The 24,749-nt window shown below is 40.2% G+C and overlaps 1 protein-coding gene across 19 annotated transcripts in view; it reads left to right on the top strand.

Moving 5' to 3' along the window:
• Positions 1–24,749, top strand: part of dnmt3ab (DNA (cytosine-5-)-methyltransferase 3 alpha b) — a 569,168-nt gene that overhangs the window by 97,492 nt on the left and 446,927 nt on the right. For 17 of the 19 annotated variants that reach the window (XR_011340476.1, XM_069886520.1, XM_069886524.1 and 14 more), the window contains one exon: positions 13,221–13,328. The exons of the other annotated variants lie outside the window; for them this stretch is intronic. Coding sequence is in view for 16 of the 17 variants with exons in the window: in XM_069886520.1 (XP_069742621.1) it covers positions 13,221–13,328 (108 nt within the window). In the remaining variant the exon portion in view is untranslated. The remainder of the gene's footprint in view (positions 1–13,220; positions 13,329–24,749) is intronic. 19 annotated transcript variants of the gene reach the window in all.

The following is a 24,749-nucleotide window of genomic DNA, read 5'->3' as shown; positions in this document are numbered from 1 at the left end:
CCTGTGGGTGGATAGGGAGCTGGTGATATGCCAACTTTATTGAGCAATTTGGTTTACCATTTCAGCTATGTAGGGGAGGGGGGTACACGTCAAGTTGGGTAAACCTATTAATGGTCTGACTGTTGTCAATAACCATTTGGTGTTTTTCCCCATTCTTAACCATCACTGCCTGAGCTCTCCAGTACCAGCGTACTGGGTTTGAGGATCCCCTTGGTCAGGAACTGTCTCAATTCTAATTTGATAAATGCCCTGTCCCCAGTGCTGTATCACCTGCTCTTGGGGTGATGGGCTTATATTTGGGGGTGAAGTTGGCGAACAGAGGTGGGGGTAGAAATCCAGCCTGCAGGACATGTCCGGAGGGGAGGGCGGGCAGTTTAAAACCTGTTGGTTGCAGACTGTGAAGGGGGGGATGGGGCCCATCATGTTTCATGGTGATGCTCTTAAGATGGCACTAAAAGTCCAAACCCAGTGGAACAGGCATGCAGAGCTGTTGCACCACAAGGAGTTTAAATATTTTGTACTCTGTGCCATGCACAGTCAGCATCACTACGCAGCTGCCGTTGTTCTCTGCTGAGTGAGACTTAGAGGCCATGGAGATTCTGTAGCTCACTGGACTCACCATAAGAGAGTAGCGCTGCACCATGCTGGCGTGGATGAAGCTCTCCGTGCTCCCACTATCGAACAGGTAGCTCATCTTGTGCCCATTTACCTCTACGTCCATCATTGATCTGGCGAGCGTGACTGAAGTGAGAGTAGCGTCGCTGTCTGATCCACTGTATAGGCTTGTGGATTTGTAAGATGGCGGCATCCAAGGTGGTGGCCCCATGCTATGCATGCAGTGCTGTTGTTCGTTGGAAATGACATCGCCCAAACTGGTAGATCCCACAGTACGTGCGCGGTGTTGTTGTTCGTCAGAAATGGCGGTCATGGCCCCGACTGCCCGCATGTGGCACTGCTTGGGTTTTATTTGCTTGGATTTGCATAACTTTGTGTAATGTCCCTTCTTCCCACAGCTGGAACAGACCACGTCCTTCGCTGGGCAGCGGTTCCTGGGGTGTTCTGCTGACCGCAGAAGTAGTCAGATCAGGATGAGGGGCGCAATCTTGCGTCCCAAGATGGCGGCACCTGCATTCCCCATGTGGGAACAGGCAGGACCGTCGAATCTGCTCCACCATTCCATAGGACCATGGCTGATCTAATCATTGACTTATCTTCACCTACCTGACTTTTCCCCATATCCCTTAATTCCTTTTTTATGTAAAAAAACTATCCAACTAAACCTTAAGTATGTTTAATGAAGTAGCCTCAACTGCTTCCCTGGGTAGAGAATTCCACAGATTCACTACTCTCTGGGGAAAAACAGTTTTTCCTCATCTCCATCTTAAATCTACTCCCCTGAATCTTGAGTCTGTGTCCCCTAGATCTGGTCTCACCAATTTTTGAAAATTGAAAACAATTTTCCTCCCTCTTTCATAATTTTATATGTTTCTATAAGATCTCTCATTTTTCTGAATTCAAGTAAGTATAATCCAAGGTGATTTAGTCTCTCCTTGTAGGTCAACTCCTCATCTCTGGGATCAACCTGGTGAACCTCCTCTCGACGCCTTCAAGGCCAGTATATCCTTCAAGTATGGAGACCAGAACATGCACACAGTACTCCAGGTACTCTGAGAAGGAGTCTACGTTGCGGAGGGCTACCTCCAGAGTTTGAGCTAGTTCGATGGCTTTCTGCAGTTTCAGCTCACCTTGTTCTAGCAGTTGCTGGAAAATGTAATCCGATCTGATCCCTGCTTCATGGGCATCTCGGATCAGCTTCTCAATGTACTCTCCTGCTAATATGGCCTTGCAGTCACAGGCCCATCGAAGGTGTCACAGGACCTGAAGGTAATCATTGATCGACTCTCCAGGTTGCTGCTTACATGTGGCTAGGACGTGCCTGGTGTAGACTCCATTCACCAGTGTCGGTGAATGTCTTGCAATCTCTGGTCATCGGGTAAACGTGGTGCCTGATCCAGAGAAAAGTAAGTACAACTTGTCTGGGTCAGATTGGATTATCTCAATGGAGACCTGCAGAAACACTTTGAAGCAGCGTAGCCAGAGTTCGAACTTCTCAGATGCTTCCGGTGATCACGGGTCAATTTCCAGCCTCTCTGGTCTCAGCAACTTGTCTAGTTCAAAAAGAATTATGGCAATAAAATTGATATGCTATTCATAACTCCAAAGACTAGAAGTTACCTGACTGATAGGCTTTTATTACCATAAACACAAGGCATGTCTCATATTGCTGAGCTTGTTCTGGGGGAGGGGTTATGGCATTGCCGCCTCTATAGGGGAATGAAGGGGGAGGAGCCAGAGATGAACAATGGATCCACCACAAAAGGGTTAGAGTTGGAAAATGGTAAACGATTGGCTGTTCTTATTAAATGGAAGAACAGAAACAATATATCAAATGACTGGCTCAATCTTATTTTGTGAGCTGTTTGAGTATTAATGGAGTTTCATTCATCTTGGTGAGTAAAAAAAAATTACATTCTGCTCCTTGCAAGTGCCTAACAAATAGTGGAAATACTTTGGAGATTTGGGAGGCGAGACATTCCCTGTTCTTGCAACCACAGAAGCAATAATGGTGCAGTAATGTTTTTTAATGTTGATAGTATTATTGAATGGCAGGGGTTGTTGAGTTGCCTGACCCATGTATGGCACAAGTGTACATTTATGCCTCTCTCTTCCAACTTTTTTTGCACACTCAAGGCTTTGTCTAAAATAAAAGACAGAAAACAAGTACTCAAAAAATAGCATGTGTTATTATTGTTTATATAATGTCAGTACTCGGTTTACAAATGAACAAAATAGTGATTATGTAAAATGAGTCTGTGGAAATGCACAAATATAAAGCTTTGTATTCTGTGGTCATAAGGGAGCAGTTGATCCCTGTAGAGGGAACAGAGTCAAGTGGCTTTTGGAGAAAATGTTTCTCCAAACCATTTACCAAATTGCTTGTGGGTTGTTGAACAATGTGAATGATGAGCAAGATAATTTCTTCATGCTTATTGTGAATCTTGGGTGTGAATATATATGTTCTGATGCTTACTTATAAAGCAGCTTTGAATTAATTACATTGTGTCTGTGTTTCAGCCACTTGTAAAAGTTAATAGGTGCTTAGAACATTTTCCAAAGGGCTTTGGAAATTTGCAGGATGCATTCACATTTTACCATCAGTCATCTAAAGTGTTTAATGAGAGTTGCTGTTCTACAATTTAGTCGCTTTTTGTAATTGCAGCAATATCACAAAGCAGAGATGTTTACAGCAAAATTTAAAAAATTGTATGTTTTCCACGTTGGGGGTGAAAGATCATTTCCTTTGAACAGTCATTAGAGATTTTTACACAGAAATCCCATGATATTGGTGTAAAGAAGACTGGGCATTAAGCCGGCTTTGGTCATTTACTCTGAACCAAACAAAGCCAGCATAATGTTGGGTCAGTGTGTCTTTTTACACAACAAGCCGGCATTCTGGGAGCAAAAGAGGTGGGATGTTTAACACAACAGCATCGGTGTCTACTGTGACGTATAACATAATGTATTTGATGGCATGTTAGAGACACTTTTTCTCAAAAGATGGCTCAAAAATATTCCCCCGGTCTTGAATGCAAAGTTGAAATTAGGGTCATAATGGTGAGTAATGCTGACAGTGATCGTCGATGCTGCTTGGGTCTCTAGCATTACTGCTATCTATTGTTGGGGGCTGGCAGGAGACTCTCCTGACTGCCCACTGTCAGTCCCCGCACTGGTCAGTATTGTGTTGGGAAATTGTCAGGTTCGAAAGAGACGAGTCTGGACACAAGGGTTTGCAATCAAACATTACTTTTATTAACACACAACAAATAATAGAAGTGCATGGGAAAATCATAGCGGGAATAAAAAACATGTGCACAATTTATAAAAGAGTGTGGGGAAATACATGCACAATTTAATAAAATGTGCACAATTTATAAGAACATGGGAAAGTCTAATGCAGTTCTGATCTATAGTAATGGATTTCAAACTTTTACTTTCCACTCACATACCACCTTAAGATATCCCTAACTATTGTTGGGGGCTGGTGGCGTGCTGTCAGGGGGAAGTGGAGTGGTGGGCTTCAGACTGTTCAAACTGAATACAAACCCACAGACCAGCTTGCTCACAGCATCAGGTGACTGGAGACACCTGGGGACAGCTGAGAGTGGGGCAGTGGGATCTGTGTGGGGTCTGGTCTTTTTCACAACGTCACTCCCTAACACTAATCTCCTCTTCCTTAATATCTGAAGGTCTGTCAGTGACTGTCTTGAATACATTCAGTAACTGAGCATTCACACACTTCTTCTGTAGAGTTCCAGATTCAGTACCCTTTGATATATACTTTTTTATCTTATTCATGAATGATCAAGCCCTATTTTGCAAAACCAACAGCCATCTGTCCTGTCAAAACCATAAATTATGATTTATGAATTAAATCATCTCCCATTTTCCTTTCAGCAACTCCTCAGTGCTCCACCTACCTAACGAAACAGTGAGTCTAGTAGAGGAGTCACCAGCTCATTTACTCTCCAGCTCCAGCTATTTCATCTACAGCTCATTTCAGACTTCTGCATCTATGGGAGAATGCATAGATATTGTGGTGGGCTAAACCCCACTTGTTGATCAGGTTTTCCCTAGTGAACTACTCTCTGTCAGCCATATCGACTATGCCTTTTACCTTTGCTGAATAATTATGGGCTGGCGGGAGAGAGTGGAACAGTGGTCTTATTATTAAAAATATTTTCCTTGACCGACTTGCATGTTTTGTCCAAGTTTTAAATGCTTACCAGCAAATACACAAAAAAAAAGGTACACGTGCACATCCTTACCTGAGTTGGTTCCAGATTGCCCTTTTACACAGACAGTGTTCTGGGACTGACACTGCGCCTGCTGCCGGAAAAAAATAGCCAGGACTCGAATGACCCCACCATTCCATGTCAGTGCTTTTTAGACACAGAAGCAGCATAAAAAAGCCGCAAATATCTCGGAAAAAGTCTCTATTGAAGTTTCGAAATGTTTATAAAAGGAACAGAATGTAAAACAATGCAGTCCAAACAAAGACACATTTTTGCTGCCATACTGATGAACCTGTTCTTTTTAGGTCCCTTGCTGCAGCCTTAATCAGATCTGTTTCTGCTTTGCATGTATGCATATAAACCACATCAGCAAATTTTCTTTTCTTTAAAAGAAAAGGCACACACCTGAAATTGAGAATTTTAAATGATTTATTCTGATAAAGGTTAAGATTTATTTAGGGTGTATGATTCAACAAGTATTATTGATGATATTTCCCTGCTTTTTAACTTCAAGGACAGATACTACCTGAAAGAAACCTTTCCCCTGTTCTGACAGTAATTTGAGCTTTTTTCACACCCAATTTACGATCAGAAAAGGGTAAATAATTTTTGACATGTTTGGACCTACATTTGGTGCACTTTGAGTATTGTGTGTCTGGCTAGAGAGATCTGAAGCTGGACCTTGGGCTCTGTCTAAGAACTACTGAGTGGTCTGTCTGTAACCGTTCACTTCTCTGAGGTAGTTTATGGAGTGGAGAAGGCGTCACTTATTTTCTGTGCTCCACTACTTATTCCCCAGAAATGGTTTTGCAAACTACTTTGGGAAAACAAGATGTATCCAGATGCTGGAAAACTGAAGCAACACACAAAGTAAGGGCTAGAAGCAACATGCAATGGGAAGCAATAAATAGTTGACCTTTCAGCCCATAAACCTGATCAAGGATGCTTGGATGCTGCCTGACCCACTGAGTTCCTCCAGCATTTTGTGTGTGTTGCTTTTGGAAACTGCTGCTCAGCACCTGAACAGTGAGCAAAGTTTTCATAACTGTGTGTGTGAACAATAATGAGGAGCCAACATTTATATGAAAGGTACATTTGAATTTAAAATAATTTTGCTTCTGCTTTTTGCAGATTTGTAAGTCAATATAAACATGAATGAAATAAGAGAGAAATATGCCTATTAAAATATTCCACAAAAGAGAAATTAAGGTGAAAAAATAATGGTTGCATAGCTGATGCAAGCAACAACATTTCCGTAGCAGTGAAATGTCATTTATAGTCACATCTTACCACTGAAACAATTTGGGAACATTTTGATCCTCACTGAAATAATTGTGTTTGTGGCTGAAATCTTGCAAGTTATTCCCTTCACTAAAATTGTCTGAGATCTCCAGGGAGTGAATCCAAGAAGATTTGGCAAAAACAAATCAGTGGAATTTAAGAAAAATGCTTGTCATCAGTGAAACTCTGATTAACAACTCAACTCTGCATGTTTAATGGGTTTGTTTTTAAATAAATATTTCAAAAGAATTCATGTTATGTTGTTTTATGGATAAATTATTGGTCAGTTCATACTTTTATAATTGTTTTAATTTTCAACCTCTAAATATGTATTTTTATCAGCACTGATTAAAATGCTTGAAAATTTTCAAAACCATTCAGAGAAGTTGTGCTTTAATGAAGCAAATTAACATTATTATTGATGGGTTATAGGTATATTAAATCAAACAAACTCTTGTCTAAAATTAGAAGGCTTATTTGTACAAGAAAGTGTACTTGCATCTGTTTGAAAAATAGTATAGAAATTTAATCATAATAACTCATGAATAATTGATGACCTTCTCTCCATTTTAAGGTTCAAAACCAGAAACATATTAATATGCTTTATTTTCAAATCTCCCAATAATGAAACAGTGTCAACAAGCAGGAAGACCAGAATAATATTTGGGCTTTGACTAATATAGAAGAAACAATGTAAACAAAGGAAATGGTCAGATCCAACCGATTAATATCCCCTTAACATTCAAGTGCTCCAATGTCACCACTTTCTCATTATCTGAATCGTAAAGGTCCCTAGTGATCTGACGTTTATCCCTCTAGTCACATAAATACTAATGCAGCAGGTCTTGCGATGTCCATAGAAGGTGAAGATGAATAACTAAAGTTTTGGGGCTGAGCCACCTTCAAGGTATGATCAAAAATCAGGCAGGCGTTTGAATAAAAAGGCAGGGGAAGAAAGGGCAGGGGAGGAGCACAGACCAACAGGTGGAAAGTGATGATTGGACATGGATTGGATAGAAGAAAGGTGAGAATTGATTGGGAGAGAGGGTGACCCTGTGAATGAAGAGCTGAGGAAAGGAGACAGAGGGAAAGAGAAAGAGAGACCTAGTTAGAGGAAAAGAGACTTAAGAGTAGGAGAAGGGGAGAGTTGGGTGGGGGAGGTAAATAGAAACCAGAGATGGCATATTAATGCCATTTAGCTGGAGTATGCCAGATGGAATATGACCCCATCTCTCCCTGCAGAATTCCTCCAGCATTTTTATATTTTTACTACAATCTCAGTGTCTGCAGACTTTTGTATTTCACTCAAGTCACAGGCGGGTTTTTCAAATTTATGTCTCATCTCCTGATTCCAAAAACCACACAATCTGGAAGGCATATGGAATATTTGCTGTGCTTTTCTGGATAAGTGCACTTTCAAGAACCCTCATGAAGGTAGAGAATAAGCAAACTTGATTAATTCCATCCAAATGATCTCCAAAAGCATTCACTCCCTTATCAACTTATTGGCTTCTTTATCTCTGTACTACCTATAAGATGCACTGTAGTAATTATCTGTGAATACGCACCAGCAATACCCAAACCTGTAGCTCTACTACCTAAAATAATAAGAGCAGCAGGTGTATGGAAATGCCTCCTGATGACTTGAAAATGTATCATGGTTCTTTCATTGTTGCTGTGTCAAAATCCTGAAACTCCCTCTCTAAAAGCTTTGGGAAATGTCTTCAATACATACACAGGATGCAGCAATTCAAGAAGTCAGATCGTCAACATCCTCTGAAGGCAAAAATGAATGAATAAGAAACCAGTGATGCCAAGATTACATAAAATCCCTTGAAGATGATCTAGATTTTACATTTTTCACAAGTTATAATAATAAAGCAGGCAGTATTTTGTTTTATTGGTGTTCATGCTGCAAGCTATCTGTGGTTTCAGCTTTCACAAAATAATGTTAGCTCATTAATTTCCAGTTGTCAGTGGGTATGAACTATAACAATAATGCATCTTGTAAAATAATCATGTTTTAAAAATATTTATGTCATGCCCATGAGAAAACCAAACTCAATGTGTCTTGCGAAATTTGTGCTCCGTGCACAAAGCCCTGCCTGCCAGTAAGACTTAAGGGAAATCAGCCATGGAAGTCAACGGGCTTTACAAGATTTTCCAATCATTGATTGTAATAGCTGAAGAACCTTGCGGGGCCCATTGACCTCTGCACCTTGCTCACTGGGTGAAGGATACTCAAGCTGTTAAATCCTATCTTTGCGGGATTCTTCTGCTGTTAATCCTGCAAAATTGACAAAGTAGCTCGGTGATTCATATAATTGAGATTGGAAATATTCAGAAGAAAAGGGATCAACAAACTAGTTGAATGAGGGGGTGACTAGTTAACTTTGGTGTGCTTGAAGTATAGTAGTACAGGAAGAAAAAAATATTGCACACATTAACATTTATGATGTGGATATCCACAAAATACATTTAAGCAGGGATGGCACTACCATTAGGCCAACAAGGCAGCCACCTATGGTGCAGACCTCAGAGGGGCACTGTTGAAGAGATGCCATGGTCTCACAGTTCAAAAACAGGCGCAATGATCTGCTCCTGTTGTCTCCTTGTGTATGCTTCCTGCTGATTGGGCACATTCTCAGTCCTTCAGCTATTAGCTGGGTGGGTCGCATGCCATGCATGCGTGAATTGCCACGAACACAAGGAGCGAAAAGAATTTGAGATTTATGCTTGAACAGTAAATCGGAGAGGGAGAGCCCTACAGATGAGAGCTGTGAGTAAAATGTTGTTTTATTTAAAAACTGAATTAATATGCAAATTGTGCCTCACAGTTCAGGTAGGCCGAGGGAAGGGTTCAGAACCGGGCCCTCCTGATGCTCAACTCTGAACCCTCCCCTTAGCCTACGCCAGAGCTCCTGACGCCAGAGTCCCGACTCCCACCCTCCCCTGTCCCCTCAGCCTACCCCACATGAACACCGGATTCCATTGACTGAAGCTCCCGAGGCCCGAGTCCTGATTTCTAACCCTCGCTTCGGCCTATGCCGGGGTTCCCGTCCAGCTCTGTAGCGGGACGAATTGTGTAGAAGCCATAGGCCTTCCTCGTTAACCATCAGCGACAGTTTATGTTGCAGCAAGGAGGCTCCACAAGGCAGGGACAGGATGAGATCGCGGACCAACCAGAGATAAGGGTAAAGATCAGTGTTGCCATTGTGGCCAACTTGGTCAGAGAGGGTTGGAGTCGAAATGGAATCTTTGGTTAACTCTTTGCAATCTCGAGCCCTACCGACTCCGCAGACATCATGCCAAAAAGCTGACCTCTAATTTAATGACCTATTCCCATTCAGATAATAGGGAGGCCCCTGCAGTGCGAGTGTGTGTGTGTTAGTTGCAAAATGTGTGTGCACAGTAGTGGTTGTGGCTTTGTGCTCTCCCTAATGTTAAAACCTGACTATCCCCGCTCCCCCTCAGCCCAGTTAGCTTCCCCCCTTCCCTCCCCACGCTCAGTTTTGCACCCCCACCCTGCATGTAAGCATTACGTGAAGATTCTGATTGGATAGAAAATTTAGCAATTATAAATAGTGAGTTTTATTTGACTTTAAAATATCATTTTGGATACTTAGAAATCTAGAGTTCTAAGTACAAAATTATGTGTGCTACTTTTGTGTGGATCCAAAGCAGTTTTATGTACACATCAATGAACAAAGTATAGTAACTAATATATTGGACGACAAACTGAGAAACAAATGCATGAATCTAAGTCTCTGAGATGTGTCTTTATGAATTTGCATTTACTGCACAACCTGCCATGAACCAACTTTCAAAGTGTTCCGTTGCTTTAAGCTTTTAAGAACTTTTCAATTAAATGCTATCAATATAAAAAGAAAATGCCACTTGACTGTCAATTCTCCCCTCACATTAAAAATAAACTCCTTAGTCACTCCACCACACTCTGCTTTGTCACAGGCATTGCCAACTTGTTGATAGTTTATGAGGTTCATTGCAAAACAGAAAAGAGAGTAAGGACCATGAAATGTAATGAATGTATCATCCAAGTTTTTATACAAATTGCAATACATATAACAATAAAGTGGATTAAACTTGTAGAATCAAGGGGCATAAATTCTCAATGCCATTCTATTAAACCAGATAATATTCATTGTGTGTTATCTGTACATCACTTATTCCAAGCTTATTTCAGTAGTCAATAAAATTTTTGGACTTAATTCTTTTTTTCTTGATTCCTACAAACCTTAGGTCCATCAAATGACTTAATTCTTGGCTGAACATGTCAATCAAACACTTTTCAATGACAGATGAATGAAATGTAGTTTAGTGATTATGGCCCCATTTTTGCAGTCATCCTGTAAAGCTTTGATGCTTACTTCACTACTAGATGTAAAAAGAGATTGACAAAGAAGGAACAAACATTACTCACCAATGAAAAGATTTTTTAAAGTTCTCTTCTCTCCTCTCCCACTATATCATAAAAAGGATATGTAAGAGTGGGAAACTTAAACCTGAAAAGAAAATCCTGAAAACTTCCTGCAAGCTAGGAAACGTGAGTGGACAGAAAAGGCGAATTGAAATTTAAGTTGTAATTCCTTCATGGAAACTAGCATCCATGTTTATTTGTTGGAAAGGGGTGAAGCTACAAAAATTGTTATAACCAACATTAATGAAATGTATAATTTTCTAACTAATTCCTTGATAGGTTCCATGGTTGTGCCTCCACAAATTATTCTTGGTTATCTAACTGCAAAGCTTGACAACTGTTTGATCTTGCAAGTTTTGATTGCACAAGACATTGGCTCGCAAACACTTTGCACGAAAGAAGCATTACTTCAGTGGTTTTCAACTTTTTTTTCTTTCCACTCACAGACCACTTTAAGTAATCCCTATGCCATGGTGCTCTGTGATTAGTAAGGGGTTGCTTAAGGTGGTCTGTGAGTGGGAAGAGAAGGTTGAGAATCACTGCTCTACACCCAATTGTTACTGAAATATTTTGCTTGAGAAAAATTGTCATTGGCCCATTTCCTTTGGAGTTATGAAACCGTGCACATAACGAGTCAATTAGGTACGATTAAAACAGTGGTTTTCAAACTTTTTCTTTCCACCCACATACCACCTTAAGCAATCCCTTACTAACCACAGAGCATTGAGGAGCTCTACAGTAACTGGAAAACCATTAAACATCTGCTGAACTAGCACGGAAATGGATACTTGTAATGGCAAATACCAGAAGCTCACAAAAGCATTCATGTATTTTATTACAATTTCATTGGCTTTTGTTTGCTAAACTACATATATTCTAACATCACACAATTTCTTTTTCATGACAGCTTGATTATGTTTTGCATTGGAGGCCATGAGATGACTCCTAATTTAATTTTATTTTGTGTCACTGAAGTTCAGTCATGTTGATCAACCAAGGCAGAAAAAGTATTCTGTTTAATAGACTGTAAATGTAATACAATAATGTGATGATTGGGAAGCAGGAATAAAATACACCTCTAACTGTGGGACAGATTTTCTGATGACTCTGGTCAATTATACTTTGATCACCTAAATTGCAAGTGTAACGGGTCTATTAATTATAACTTTATCATATTCATTTCTCTTATCAACATTGCTAGAAATAACCAATAATAGCAAACATAAAAGAAAATTAAATAATTATTATAATGTCAGAAAATTGCACAGACTCTCTTTGAAGACCATTAATACATATGTTGAATGAAAGAAGTGTTATTAATAGTTGTTACTGATGACTTTTGCAGACTAGTAAGATCAGGGTAAAGTGATCTTGAGTTTTACATATGTTAAGGTGAGTCATGACACCTGTGAAAGACATAAAGCCATATCCAATGGTGAAAATATGCAGTTTTCTCAAGTTGTTATGCAAATTTTTCATAAATTTGTTTCAGCAATTGCTTTGTAGAGGCCAGTAGATGATAAGTACAACACATTTGGGTGGGGTGAAAATTTCAAAGCTTCAATCTCAGTTTAGCCCACTTCAGGAAGGTGTTCAAATTGGCTCCATAATTTTTCTCTGTGTTGATACAGGCCATTTGTGTTCTTGCGGTCTCTTGTTCAGCCACATGTCCATGATAAATGAGGGCTCACTCCCAAAGGCAATCCTACCATTGGATCTGCCAGTGAAACCTGGCTGTAATAGAAGTAGAATCTCTGTAGGTCTATTTTTGCTATTTTAAAAGCTGTTTTAGGCAATGAGGAGCAGGAGTGTTCCTCCTTACCCTACAAATAGACTATGGGACCCCTTAAAAAACAGAGGCTTCCCTTTTTCCTTGTCCATTTGCCTTGTCTCATTTTTATGTGTGGGAACTTGCAGTTAAGGGATTTCCTACTCACACCTTCCAGACGCTTTGCCCTTCCAGCTTCAGTTAAGGCCAGATATGGACTCGATTGCCCCTAACCTGGTTAAAATTCAGATTGTCATGACAATGCTCAAGCCACATTTTTTTTCTGACAAGCTGATCAGTTAGTTAAAACACAGGACCATGATCTGCTTCTGAGCGTTTTCCCTGTGATTTAAGATTATTACTCAAGGTATTTCCAAAAATAAACGTTTAAGTAAGAACTCCTCATTCTATCATTGTTTGGATGAACCAATGAGCTGCATCAACACAGTAAATCAACTCTTTTATTTCTGCTTACCACCCTTCAAATTTCAATGCAAATTAGAAGGTTCTGGAAAAATGCAAAAGTTATGTTAATGTGCCATATGTATGATTTTTAAAATTTGGATCATTTTGACACTGATACATTTTTGTGTAGTTGAATATCCACTCGTAAGGGATTAAATTGACCTGAATATTGGATGGCTCAAGTGCAAAAATAACATGGGAAAACTTAAGAAAAGCTATCAATCAGCCAGTCCCTGGCCAGAATACAATATATTGTTGAAACATTTTTACTCCATCTTCTTTTAGTTACTGTGTTTCTTTTTCAGCCACTGACATAATAATAAGCACATAAAATTCAGATAAGTCTCTTAGCATTAAACATGCCCATAAGCCTATTTTATTTTAGAAATCCCAATAACAATTTTCCTCTGCATAGGTCTTCTCCTTTCTCTGGCACCGGGCCAGCTGCATTCAAGATAACCGTGTCTACATGCGGCCGAACCAGCAGTCCTTAAAGGGACCGCTGGAGGCTGCCACCATAAAGGTAAGTTTTTGAAAAAAATACTTACCTGAATGTGGATCTGGGAGGTGAGGGAGGGCTCCTCCCAGTTCTGCAGCAGTCCTGTAGACCATTGCCAGCTCCCGCTTGGCCCCCCCCTCCCCTTCCAGTCAATTCCTTAGCCTTCCTCATCACTCACCCTGTCTCTCAATCAACTCCTACCCTTCCTTCCCTGTCCCAGGACCTACCTGAAGGCTGCTGCTTGGGCAGCCAGCTCACCTTTGTGAACCAGCGAGTTGCCTCTGGACACCCGGTTGGCATCCGCAGCTCGCTGAAGAGACTGAAGTCTCAATGAGGGGTGAGTCATGTGACAACCTGTTGCTGGAACCACTCTGTGTTGCCATGAGTAACACCTTATGTATATTTTCTATGTAGTGAAACATGTAGATTAATATGTTTGTTCTGTGGCCATAAACTTGCACATGTACGTGTTATCTTCTCTGTTTAGGTAATGATGGAAGTCAACATCATTAGAAATTGTTCTGCATCATAGCATTGCTGTCTGTAAACTAAATAAGTAATCAAATAATTTTATAGCTTGTGGTGAGAAGTGTTTGTGTCTCTGGGCAGAATTATATTACCTCGAAATATCCAAGACAAATCTCAAGCAGAGAGTGAATGAGGCTGCAGATGCTGATGTGTTTGATTGGTTTCATACAAGAAAACTAATTTTGTATTGGTCTGCGTGGCCACTATTACTGAGTGAACAGCTGTTTGATAAACAGTACCATGGCTCAAGATTCTCGTGATTTTCCACAGGATATTTGTAATGCTTTAAGATGCTGTCTATTTATATTTATTATATTCTGCAAAGGAGCAACATGATTTTCAGTATTGGTGTAATGAGGTGTGTAGTCATTTTTAGAACTGGAATTTATCAATCACTGAAGAAACTTTGTCCACTACATCTATTACTCTCTTGGGGGGAGGGGGAGGAAGAATTTACTTTATATGGTTAAATAGATGAAAAGATAAGCATTTAGAGATCAATCCTGATCTTTTAGAGCAAAACATTCTTTGACTACTTGATCCTAACACGTTTTTCCAGTATACTTACTGGAAAGAAAAAAATGCTGCTATTTTTTTAAAGAAGCTTTCTAACTTATACAGAGATAGTTTATTTTTAATATCAAATGACTAAAATATATTATCGATGATAGGTTCTATAATATTTGTCAATGTCATTGTCATTTCTTAGTTTGAGATTGGATGAGTAGAAATAAGATAAACAGAGTGTAGATGAAAACTTTTGGACTGAATATATTGAATAGGTCATTTAAAATTAGGTGTTAATAATATATTAAAGATATTGATTATGCTTCATGCTGTGGCAAGTGGAAATAAAGCTTTAAATTATTTTGTTTTAACCAGAATCTGGCCTTCAAGTTTTGGGTTAGGGATGAAGGTTGGGCTTGAAATAAAGGTAAATTATCATCTCAAGTATAACATATCGAAGGTATGATTCTATTTAAAATATTATCATTTTTAAAACATAAAATACATTTACTTAAACAAAATACATATCAAATAATGGAAAACAAAAGAGATAGCTTGTCAAAATTCTGTGGCTTTTTAGTCAAAGATGAAGTGAAAATCAAAATTTTACAGAACTCATAAATTGTAAGCAAATTGCAATTCCTCCTGGTATGGTTGCAAGAGTCTCCTTTATACTGATCGACAATTCCAAGAAACTCTGAAATTAAAAACATCAATAAATTCAAGGCAGATGCAAATCAGTGGTTCCTTTTAAGTGACAAGTGTGAAATTTGTCCACATTTTTACATGAAAATGAAAGTTCTTATTATACGCTGCAGTAAGAAATGCAACCCTGATGACCTCAAAATGTATCTACAGTCTTAGAAAATATTATAACACTTATGTGTCACTGAAAGATTTGAGAAAATTTGCAATTATTGATTTACAAAGCATCTTGTTTTTCAGTTTGTGGGCAAAGTGTGATTTTTTTTCCATGTACAGTCATCAGGCAATCAAAAGAGAGTAAGTAGCAATATATCCTCTAACATCATTATGAATGGCAAATAGGACCTCTTTAAGCACCCGAATTAGAATTGGTAAGAAGACTTGGTCAGATTTCATTTCATAACCAACACCATCAAAATCACATGGTTCCTGATTTTATTTGGGTAACAAAGAACTGTAACTACAACTGAGAGTCTGCAGAGTGTTTTGGGATTTTTTAAACATATGAAAGATGTTAGTACCGTCTAACACCTAACACTCAGTTCAGCTCTGCAGCATTCATTGGTAGGTTCCACAGATGCAAACTTATGCCAGCTTGTTGCTTCTCTCATACTACATATTTGCAGCACAATCTACTCCTCTTGCTTTGTTGGAAAGAACATATAATGCTCACGCACTCCAGATTCTGAAGAGCAGACAGATTTGGATGCTGATCAGTGTGCAATGCCCATTTAATGCCAGTCTTCAAAATGAAATTCAGTGATGCAGCTATTGCTAAGCATTGAACCTGTATTAAAAACTCAGCATGGAGCAGCAGGGAAGGTCCACTTCATTTAAGTTCCTTGCAATTTGTTTGCGATTAATTTACCAAGTTAGAGTCAGTAGGGGAGTTGGTCTTTTTCTAGATCTCATGGAAACTTTCGAAGTCCATATAGATTTTGCAGAAGAGAGGATATGTTGACAACGTTGCTCACAGAATTGGAGGCTTTGATGTCCAGTCTACCAGCATGCACCATGAAATGAGAATGAGGAGTATGCAATCAGGCAGGGTTGTCTGTCTGAAGAGGGAGAAGAGATCCTCCATTGGAGAACCTATCCAACAAGGCCATTCACTGAAAATTTCACCCTCTTTTGCAACAGCGAGAACTAATGGGTTGGCTGACTCCATTTCACAAAGGAGATGCTGATGGAGCTATGCTTCAAGCCACAGCTATAATTGCATTTGGAAGGTAGGTCCAAGACTTTGTTGTCAGAGACTTTAAAAGTACAGAAGGTCATCAGTTTCCATCCTTAAAGCTTGCCATGCTGCTTCTTGGGACACATGAAACAATTCATTTTGCAGCATGCCTTTGCATGAGAAAAGTCACAGAGGGTTTCAGCTGCATGGCAGAGAGAAGGAAGAACCTATGGAATCACCAGGGTTTCTTGCATTGTAATAGTGCGGTGCTGTTGACTGCACTCATGTTGCATGAAAGCCCCCATATTTGAACATTGAAGTACACTACAAACTCTGAATATGCAGTTACCCAGTGACCATAACCAGCACAATATGATGGTCACTGCTTAATATCTAGATGGCAGCCACAAACCTCTTACTTTGTACAGTCTGCTTTGTTTCTTGCAATGATCCAACTGGCTTTTTGAGATGTGAGGGCTCTCCTTATGACCACAATGATAAATTATAACATCATTTCTGCACAGAAGAAGACAATGAGAACGTAGTATTTTGACGTTATATTTGTGAAGCAATTCAGTCAGTGTAATTTCCTTGACTTTTCCCAAGTGCAGTCTGATCCAGGGTAGAATAAGAATCATTGTCCTTGGGGGATTATTTACTAGTGCCGTTGGTGAGGGTTTAAACTAATATGGCAGGGAGATTTAATCTATGCAGAAAGACAGAGGGAAGCAATGCAGAGACCGAAGAAAAAGTTGGAAAAGCAATAAGTAAGAATGGAGTACAAAAAAGTCAAATGCAAAAGGCACCAAGACTACTTGATGCTAAAAGGACAATGAGTGTAAGGGCACTTTATCTGAATACCTGTAATATTCAAAACAAGATCAGAGAACATGGTAACATTACAAGGGTTATGATATTTTTAAAAATTTTAATTAAAAAAAATTAGACATACAGCATGGTAACAGTCCATTTTGGTCCAGGAGTCCGCGCCACCCAATTTACACCCTATTAACCTATACCCTGGCGCGTTTTGAATGGTGGAGGAAACCGGAGCCTTCGGAGAAAACTCAAGCAGACACAGGGAGAAGGTACAAACTCTTTACAGACATTACTGAAATGTAGTTGCAGGGTGGAGATGATTGGGAATTAAGTATCTGGTAATTTGGAACTCTAGACAGGAAGGTAAGGGAGATAGGGACGCTAGAATAAATGTGAGACTGTTTCACTCCTTGGGAAAGTCTAGAATCAGGAAACGCATTCTCAAAATAAGAGATAAGCTGATTAGGGCTGAGACCTTTTTTATTGAGGGTTGTTTCTTTAGAATTTTTATCTCTGAGGTCTACAGTAGAGAAGCCATTCAGAGCATTCAAGGCTGAGGTAGATTTTTGGAATTTGGGAAATTGAAGGGTGTTTGAATTAGACAGGAAAGAAAAAAATCTGATTAATCAGTATCCTGTTGTACAAATGAGCAGCTTTTGTGAACCACCACTTCTAATTGTATTTCTTTTTGGAAGATCTTGGCCAGTACTTCAGTAAATTACACCCCATTCTCCTCACCCTGCACTACTACACCAATTCTTTGTTTGGCATCTTCAGATACATACTATTCAAATCAGTTAACTTCAGTTTTTCCACAGTCAGTCTTCCGACTGTCTCCTGTTTATCAGTTCTTACTTGTTTAATTATTTCTACTTTTACCATTTCCACTGGGATTTTGACTGTATCAATGAAGATATAACATATTAAGTAAACAGCATTTCCTCTACTTTTTTTTACTCAGGTTAATATTTAGGTGCCAGCCAGCCAAAAAGACTTTTGGTTTGAATTTTAAACTGGCTGTAAGCCTATTCTGATTTATTTTCCTTGTTTGTTTTCTTCCACACTTTCCCTCAAATCATTATTTATGCCATATGCTTCTCACTTGTATTAAGATCCTAACCTGTACAATGTACCCACTTTATCATCTACCTCATTTTCATCTCTTTCCCTTGTCATCCAGAGACAAGCAGAAGAGATGTTAGTCTATCTTTCCTTCTTTTGGAATCTACATCCATTTTGCTGTTGGTCATGATTTTGGATTTAATCATGAGCTGATGGCATTCAGCAGAATCCTTATCCTCAATCTCAGGAGGCTCAGGGTGATCTTATAGACATTTATAAATTCACGAAGGGCATGGATAAAATGAGTGCTGACGGTGCTTTTTCCAGGGTAGACAATTTTAAAACTCTATAGCATAGTTCAAGGTGAGAGGGGAGAGACTTAAAAAGGTCCTGAGGGGCAACATTTCACTCAAAGGCTGGCCTGTATCTGGAATGAGCTGCCAATAGAAACTTTAAAAGAGAGCTCAGTTTTGACATTTAAAAGACTTTTAGACATGATATGGATAGGTTTCGAAGGATAAGGATCAAATGCAGGTAAATAAGACTTGCCCAGAATGCCAACTTAGTCAGACAAGTTGGGCCAATGAACCTGTTCCATGTTGAATGACTGTGACAAATGAAACATACAGACTGTAGCCATTTACCTTTGTGAATTCATTGGTGAACTTCTCCCTGCATGCTCCATTAGCCTTCATATGGTTACTCCAACATAATTGCTGGGAATCTGTAAAAGGTTTTAAAGGTTAAATTGTAGCACCTCTAGGCCAACTCGATCCAACCTTGTACTGCACCATCTCACTGAGTTAGATGGTGCACAGGCATTTGCAAAGCTCTACCTCAGTGATTGTGGTGAAATCTTGGAACACTTAAAGATTCATGCAACATGTAGACACTGACAATCACTTAGGTAAAATCTCAACAATAGTTATCTGTGGGAGGACAGATTCTAGAATCGCTGTTAAACTGTTAGAGGTCAAGCACTGTGAGTCTGAGCTTCTATGGCAGCACCTTGATATTGGATGACTCTGCTTTTCTGCATTTGGGAACTGAGACATTGAACATCAGAAGCTGCAAGTTGTAACGTCTGCAAGAATAGAAATGGAAATGACCACATTGGAAAAGATGAGATTCAAACACTGCATAAATATGTGTGCTATATTGAAACAGGACTTCACTTTGTATATCTGATTTCTGGGCAGCTATGCCCAAAATTCAGATAGTTCTTTTTGCATTGGCTACTTATGAAATAATAAGCTTGCATTCTTTGGAACAAAATTTGTGTTTGTGTTTGCCTTTCAAGGTTATCAGTACTGATATTTCCTTTGGTTTTACCCTGAGCTTACTGTCCACTTCATCATTCTAGGTCCCTGCTGTTTCAAGAGAAAATTCCACCTTTGTTCAGCTATATCGTTATAGCTTGACCTGTGAAATGATTGGCTTCTGTTCCAACTATAAAGCAAATGCAGAGGTCACAAAAAAGTCTTGCACAAGCAGCAGAAAGTGCACATCACATTTTAAGCCTCCATTCCTGTGCCATCAGTGTCCTCCTGCCCCAATTGTGGAAGAATCAGCAGTTCCTACATTGCCCTCATCAGCCAATTCAAAATCCATAAAATTGCAGTAGAAAAAAGTCAACCTAGATGTTTGTGTTTAAATACCAGGCAAGTGAGCATAGAAATGCCTAATAACCTTGAAATTAAGCGAAAGAGTCTACCAGAACTGGGGAACTGGGGAAACAAAGCAACAGAGAGTTGTTTTAAGATGCAAGAAAGGCGGTGATTGCAGTTCTATGTTGAATTTGGAAAACTGCAATAAGCCTCATGATACTCCTCAATTCTGAGTTAGGCAGATTCAGAAAATGATTCTACAACTTGCATTTTCTCCTCATCCAGGGATATCTTTTTTTTCTCCCTTCTCCACCTACTACCTCTAGCCTTTGTGACTTCTGATAACCTTCTCTCCTTTTCCTCCTCCCTTCCTTTCCCATGTCAACTCTCCATCCCTTCCCCTCTTTTCACCCAGCCATCCCTCCTCCCCTTGATTTCTGCTGTTCCCTTCCTACCTTCTCCACCTATTACCTCCTGCCTTTGCGACCACACCGCCCCATACCCTTTTATTAAAATGCCTGCAGACCATTTTCCATACCTTGAAGGGGTCAAGCCTGGAATGTTAGTTGTGTATTTTTATCTTTGCAATATAAAGGAGACTGTTTGACCTGTTGAGTTTATCCACTATTGTGTTTTTATGAGATTTTTTTTGTGTCATTTTTAACCCTCTTTTGTCTTGCATTGATATTGTCATCATTTAATTTTCCCAATTTTCATTCCACTGCATATGTTACATTTTGTTTTTTCTCCCTCATTTTTATACTTGCAGTACATTTAAAAGACAAAGGAGGAAAAACCCAACACCCAACCCCAACCAACCAATTTTCCCTTGCAACCGCAGCAACCATGTCTGCCTGTCCCGCATTGGACTTGTCAGCCACAAACGAGCCTGCAGCTGACGTGGACATTACCCCTCCATAAATCTTCGTCCGCGAAGCCAAGCCAAAGAAAAGAAGAAGACATTTAAAATTTGTTCATTACTCATTGTTTCCCATTCCAAATTCGAGTTCATTGATATGAAACTTTCTGGCCTAATATCTCCTCCCAGTATTGCCACACGTGGATCTTATACAATACAGATGTAGAAGCTAATCTCACTGCCCCAAATAATCCAGGACTTCAGCAGCAGTGTATCAGCAGGGAGGAACTCTGCCCCAATATCCTCGAAACTTTGAGAATCGACAAAGCCTGCCACAGTTGTGAATGATTTTCAGACATTGCGCATGACATTCAGAGACATTTTCAGAAAGGTTGTAATTGAAGCAAGTAATTACAAATACAAAATTATTGAACACTTAAGAAATAAAAATAAGTTTTAAGCAGCTCCAAGTAATGAAAAATATTAATTGGTGAAATAGTTAAAAGTTACTTGCCTTCCCACTTGCCTCCAAATCAGCAGTGCGAAAATAACTTGAAATCAAAGGAATCCTGGGACTGGTTTAATTGGACATACTCACATTAAAACAGCTAAATGGCAGAGGTTCTTTCTGTTCAGAACCATTGACATTCAGCATGCTCTGAAATTTAATCTCACTTTACAGAAGCTGACTGACCCCTGAATAGTTCTATCATTTAATTATTTTACTTCACATTTCCAGCATCTGGAATCAGTATTTAGCCATTGTGTTACTGAGAGGAGTTATTTGGCCAGCAAGTTTCATATCAATGAACTTGATTTTGGAATGGGAAACAATGAGTAATTAACAAATTTAAAATGTACTGCAGGTATAAAAATGAGGGGAAAAAATAACAAAATGTAACATTTGCAGTGGAATGAAAATGGAAAATTAAATGATGACAATATCAATGCAAGACAAAAGAGGGTTAAAAATGACAGAGTAACTGGGCAACTCAGCTTTACATGCAGTTAGTTTTTTATCTCATTATCTTGTAATGTACATTGGGCAAAGATCATTTTTGCCATCATCTACCATTTATTTCTCAACAAATTTGAGATAACGGTGTCAAAAGTTTTAAAATTTAATTACATTACCATTGATCAAGAACACAAAGAAAACTGCTTTTGGCAGAAAGGAAAAGAGAACAACAATCCAAAATAATAAAATAAAGCTTCCATTTCAAAACATGAGGTTGAGGAAGTAATAATTAACTTTATAATCCAATTTCTAAAGTTTCTGGATGGTAGTTATATACTGTGTGTAGCATGAATAAAAGCTCTCACAACTGGAGGGAGAACAAATGCTTTTTATTAGCTTATAACTATAGGTAGGGTTCACCAGTAGTCTTCAGAAGGGTTCTGGGTTTAGGCGGGAAACATGGGTTATATGTGGGCAGATGGGGGAGGAGCCGGGAGGTGGGGCCAGCCATCAGCGCAACACACTACCAGTGCATCCCAGCTGAATGCATTCACCCCTTCCTGTTGAATTTAAGATCTGTGAATGAAGACAGAGAACATGGGTTCAGAAACAAGTGGTAAAAAAAAATACAGTTATTTACAAATTTACAAATTCAAGCGGTCCGGGAGTCTGGAGATCCTGGTGGAGTGTCTCAGCACTGGGGGGGCCTTGGATTCCTTGGGTCTCCTGGTCCCTTGTGAGGGAGGAGAGGTGGGCTAGGACTCTGACTCAACAGTGGAGGGGGATGCACTTTCCTCCTGAACCGGATCCCCTGAGGCCCTGACTGGGAGTGGTGAGAATGAAAGTGGCTCGCAGGGCACTTGAGGCAATAGACCCTCTGTTCTGGCAGATGCCAAGTCCCTGATGGAGATGGTGCCTTCCCTGACATCTAGGCATACGGGGATTGGCATGGAGTAGTTTTACCCTTTCCACCAGGAGGTCGGTCTTGCTTCCTAAGAAGGGGACTGGACCAGTATGGGGAGGATCAGCAAGGAAGGAAATAAAGCCTTCTAGACTCACCCGGACAAGGTGGACGTGTCTGGGCATGGAATGGCAAACGGGAAGCGGGAGTACTCGTCAATGATAGAGAGGAAGAAGGTGTTCCCATTCATGGAGGGAGAGGTCCCTTAAAATCGACACTCAGCCGTTCAAAGGGCCTGATGCGCCTTTGCGGGGTGATAGAAGTGCGGCTTGCACTCCGCGCAGACCTGGCAAGACCTGGTCATTTCCTTGGCATCTTCCATAGAGTAGGGCAGATTGCACACCTTGACAAAATGAGCCATGGGGGTGACCCCAGGATGCATAGACCACAGTTGGCCGGTGTGCACAGAGGCACAGCTTCCTCTGGACCAGGCATCTGGAGGGTCATTAAGAGCTCCTGGCCGATAGGGAATGTCATAATTGTAGGTGGAGAGTTTGATCCTCCACGTAGCAATCTTGTCATTCTTGATTTTTCCCCTCTTGACATTATTGAACATGAATGCATCTGAGCGCTGATCAGTGAGGAGCGTAAATCTTCTTCCAGCCAGATAGTGTCTCCAGTGCCTTACAGCTTCTACAATGGCTTGAGCCTCCTTTTCCACCGATGGGTTCTGGAGCTCATGGCCTTGTTATGTCTGTGAAAATAATGCAACCTACCTTCCTGCCTGGTTGAGGGTAGCGGCCAGGGCTACGTCCAAAGCATCGCTTTCCACTTGGGAAGGTACATTCTCGTCCATCACATGCATAGCGGCTTTTGCAATATGGTTCCAGAGGTAGTTAATAGCTATTTGGACTTCAGTGAGAGTGGGAAATTAGTGGCTTTTAAGAGAGTGCAAATCTTTTCAGCGTATTTAGGGATCCACTGGGCATAATATGAGATAAACCCCAAGGTTTTTTAGTCTTGGGAATGGAGAGCTCTAACAGGGCTGATGGTTCTCGGCTCCGCCCCCATCCGCCACATATAACCTTGGTTTCCCACCTAAACCCAGAACCCTTCTGAAGACTACTGTTGAACCCTACCCTTAGTAATAAGCTAATAAAAGGGTTTGTTTTCCCTCCAGTCATGAGAGCTTTTAGTCATCCTACACTTTTATTAGCTTATAACTAAGAGTAGGGTTCATCAGTAAACTTCAGAAGGGTTCTGGGTTTAGGTGGGAAACCAGGATTATATGTGGACAGATGGGAGTCAGAGCCGGGAGGCGGGGCCAGCCATCAGCACAACACACTACCACTGAATCCCAGTTCACTGCACCATCCAAGCTTTGTTTATTACAATTTAACCAGATTACAGCCTTGCTGTCACTTCCAGACATCCAATAATAATACACTCAGACTGAATTTTAAATAAATTATATATTTTCTTTGTCATTCTGAGTAAAGAAATAATTGATGAAACAATAAGATGGCAATAAAGGAATCTTTGAGAAAAGATTTTAAAGACAGTATTTCTGGTGAAGTAATATTCATGGTCCATTCATAGGGTTGCCAATGTGCATGATGCAAGGAAAAGACCGCAACTGATAATTCCTTACACCATCTGAAGTTCAGACCATTTTGTTGAAAATCTTGTTGTCTATCAGTTTTCTTCTTTGGCTTGGCTTCGCGGATGAAGATTTATGGAGGGGGTAAAAGTCCACGTCAGCTGCAGGCTCGTTTGTGGCTGACAAGTCCGATGCGGGACAGGCAGACACGGTTGCAGCGGCTGCAGGGGAAAATTGGTTGGTTGGGGTTGGGTGTTGGGTTTTTCCTCCTTTGCCTTTTGTCAGTGAGGTGGGCTCTGCAGTCTTCTTCAAAGGAGGTTGCTGCCCGCCAAACTGTGAGGCGCCAAGATGCACGGTTTGAGGCGATATCAGCCCACTGGCGGTGGTCAATGTGGCAGGCACCAAGAGATTTCTTTAGGCAGTCCTTGTACCTTTTCTTTGGTGCACCTCTGTCACGGTGGCCAGTGGAGAGCTCGCCATATAACACGATCTTGGGAAGGCGATGGTCCTCCATTCTGGAGACGTGACCCATCTATCAGTTGATCTGAAAGGAAATGCCTGAAATGTTTGACAGAAGCACTGAGAAAAATGACTGAAAATTAATTTTACTTCAGAGCTCTTGGGAGGATGGGTGGGTTGGTGGGATTCCATCACAAATTAATTTATCTTCAGCACATACTGCTCCAGCCTGGAATGTACTAGTCGGTAGCATTCCTTCACTG

Source organism: Narcine bancroftii, chromosome 6 (genome assembly GCF_036971445.1).
Source record: "Narcine bancroftii isolate sNarBan1 chromosome 6, sNarBan1.hap1, whole genome shotgun sequence".
Lineage (NCBI taxonomy): Eukaryota > Metazoa > Chordata > Chondrichthyes > Torpediniformes > Narcinidae > Narcine > Narcine bancroftii.
Note: the sequence above shows the minus strand (reverse complement) of the source record. Positions and strands in the feature narration are given on the sequence as shown.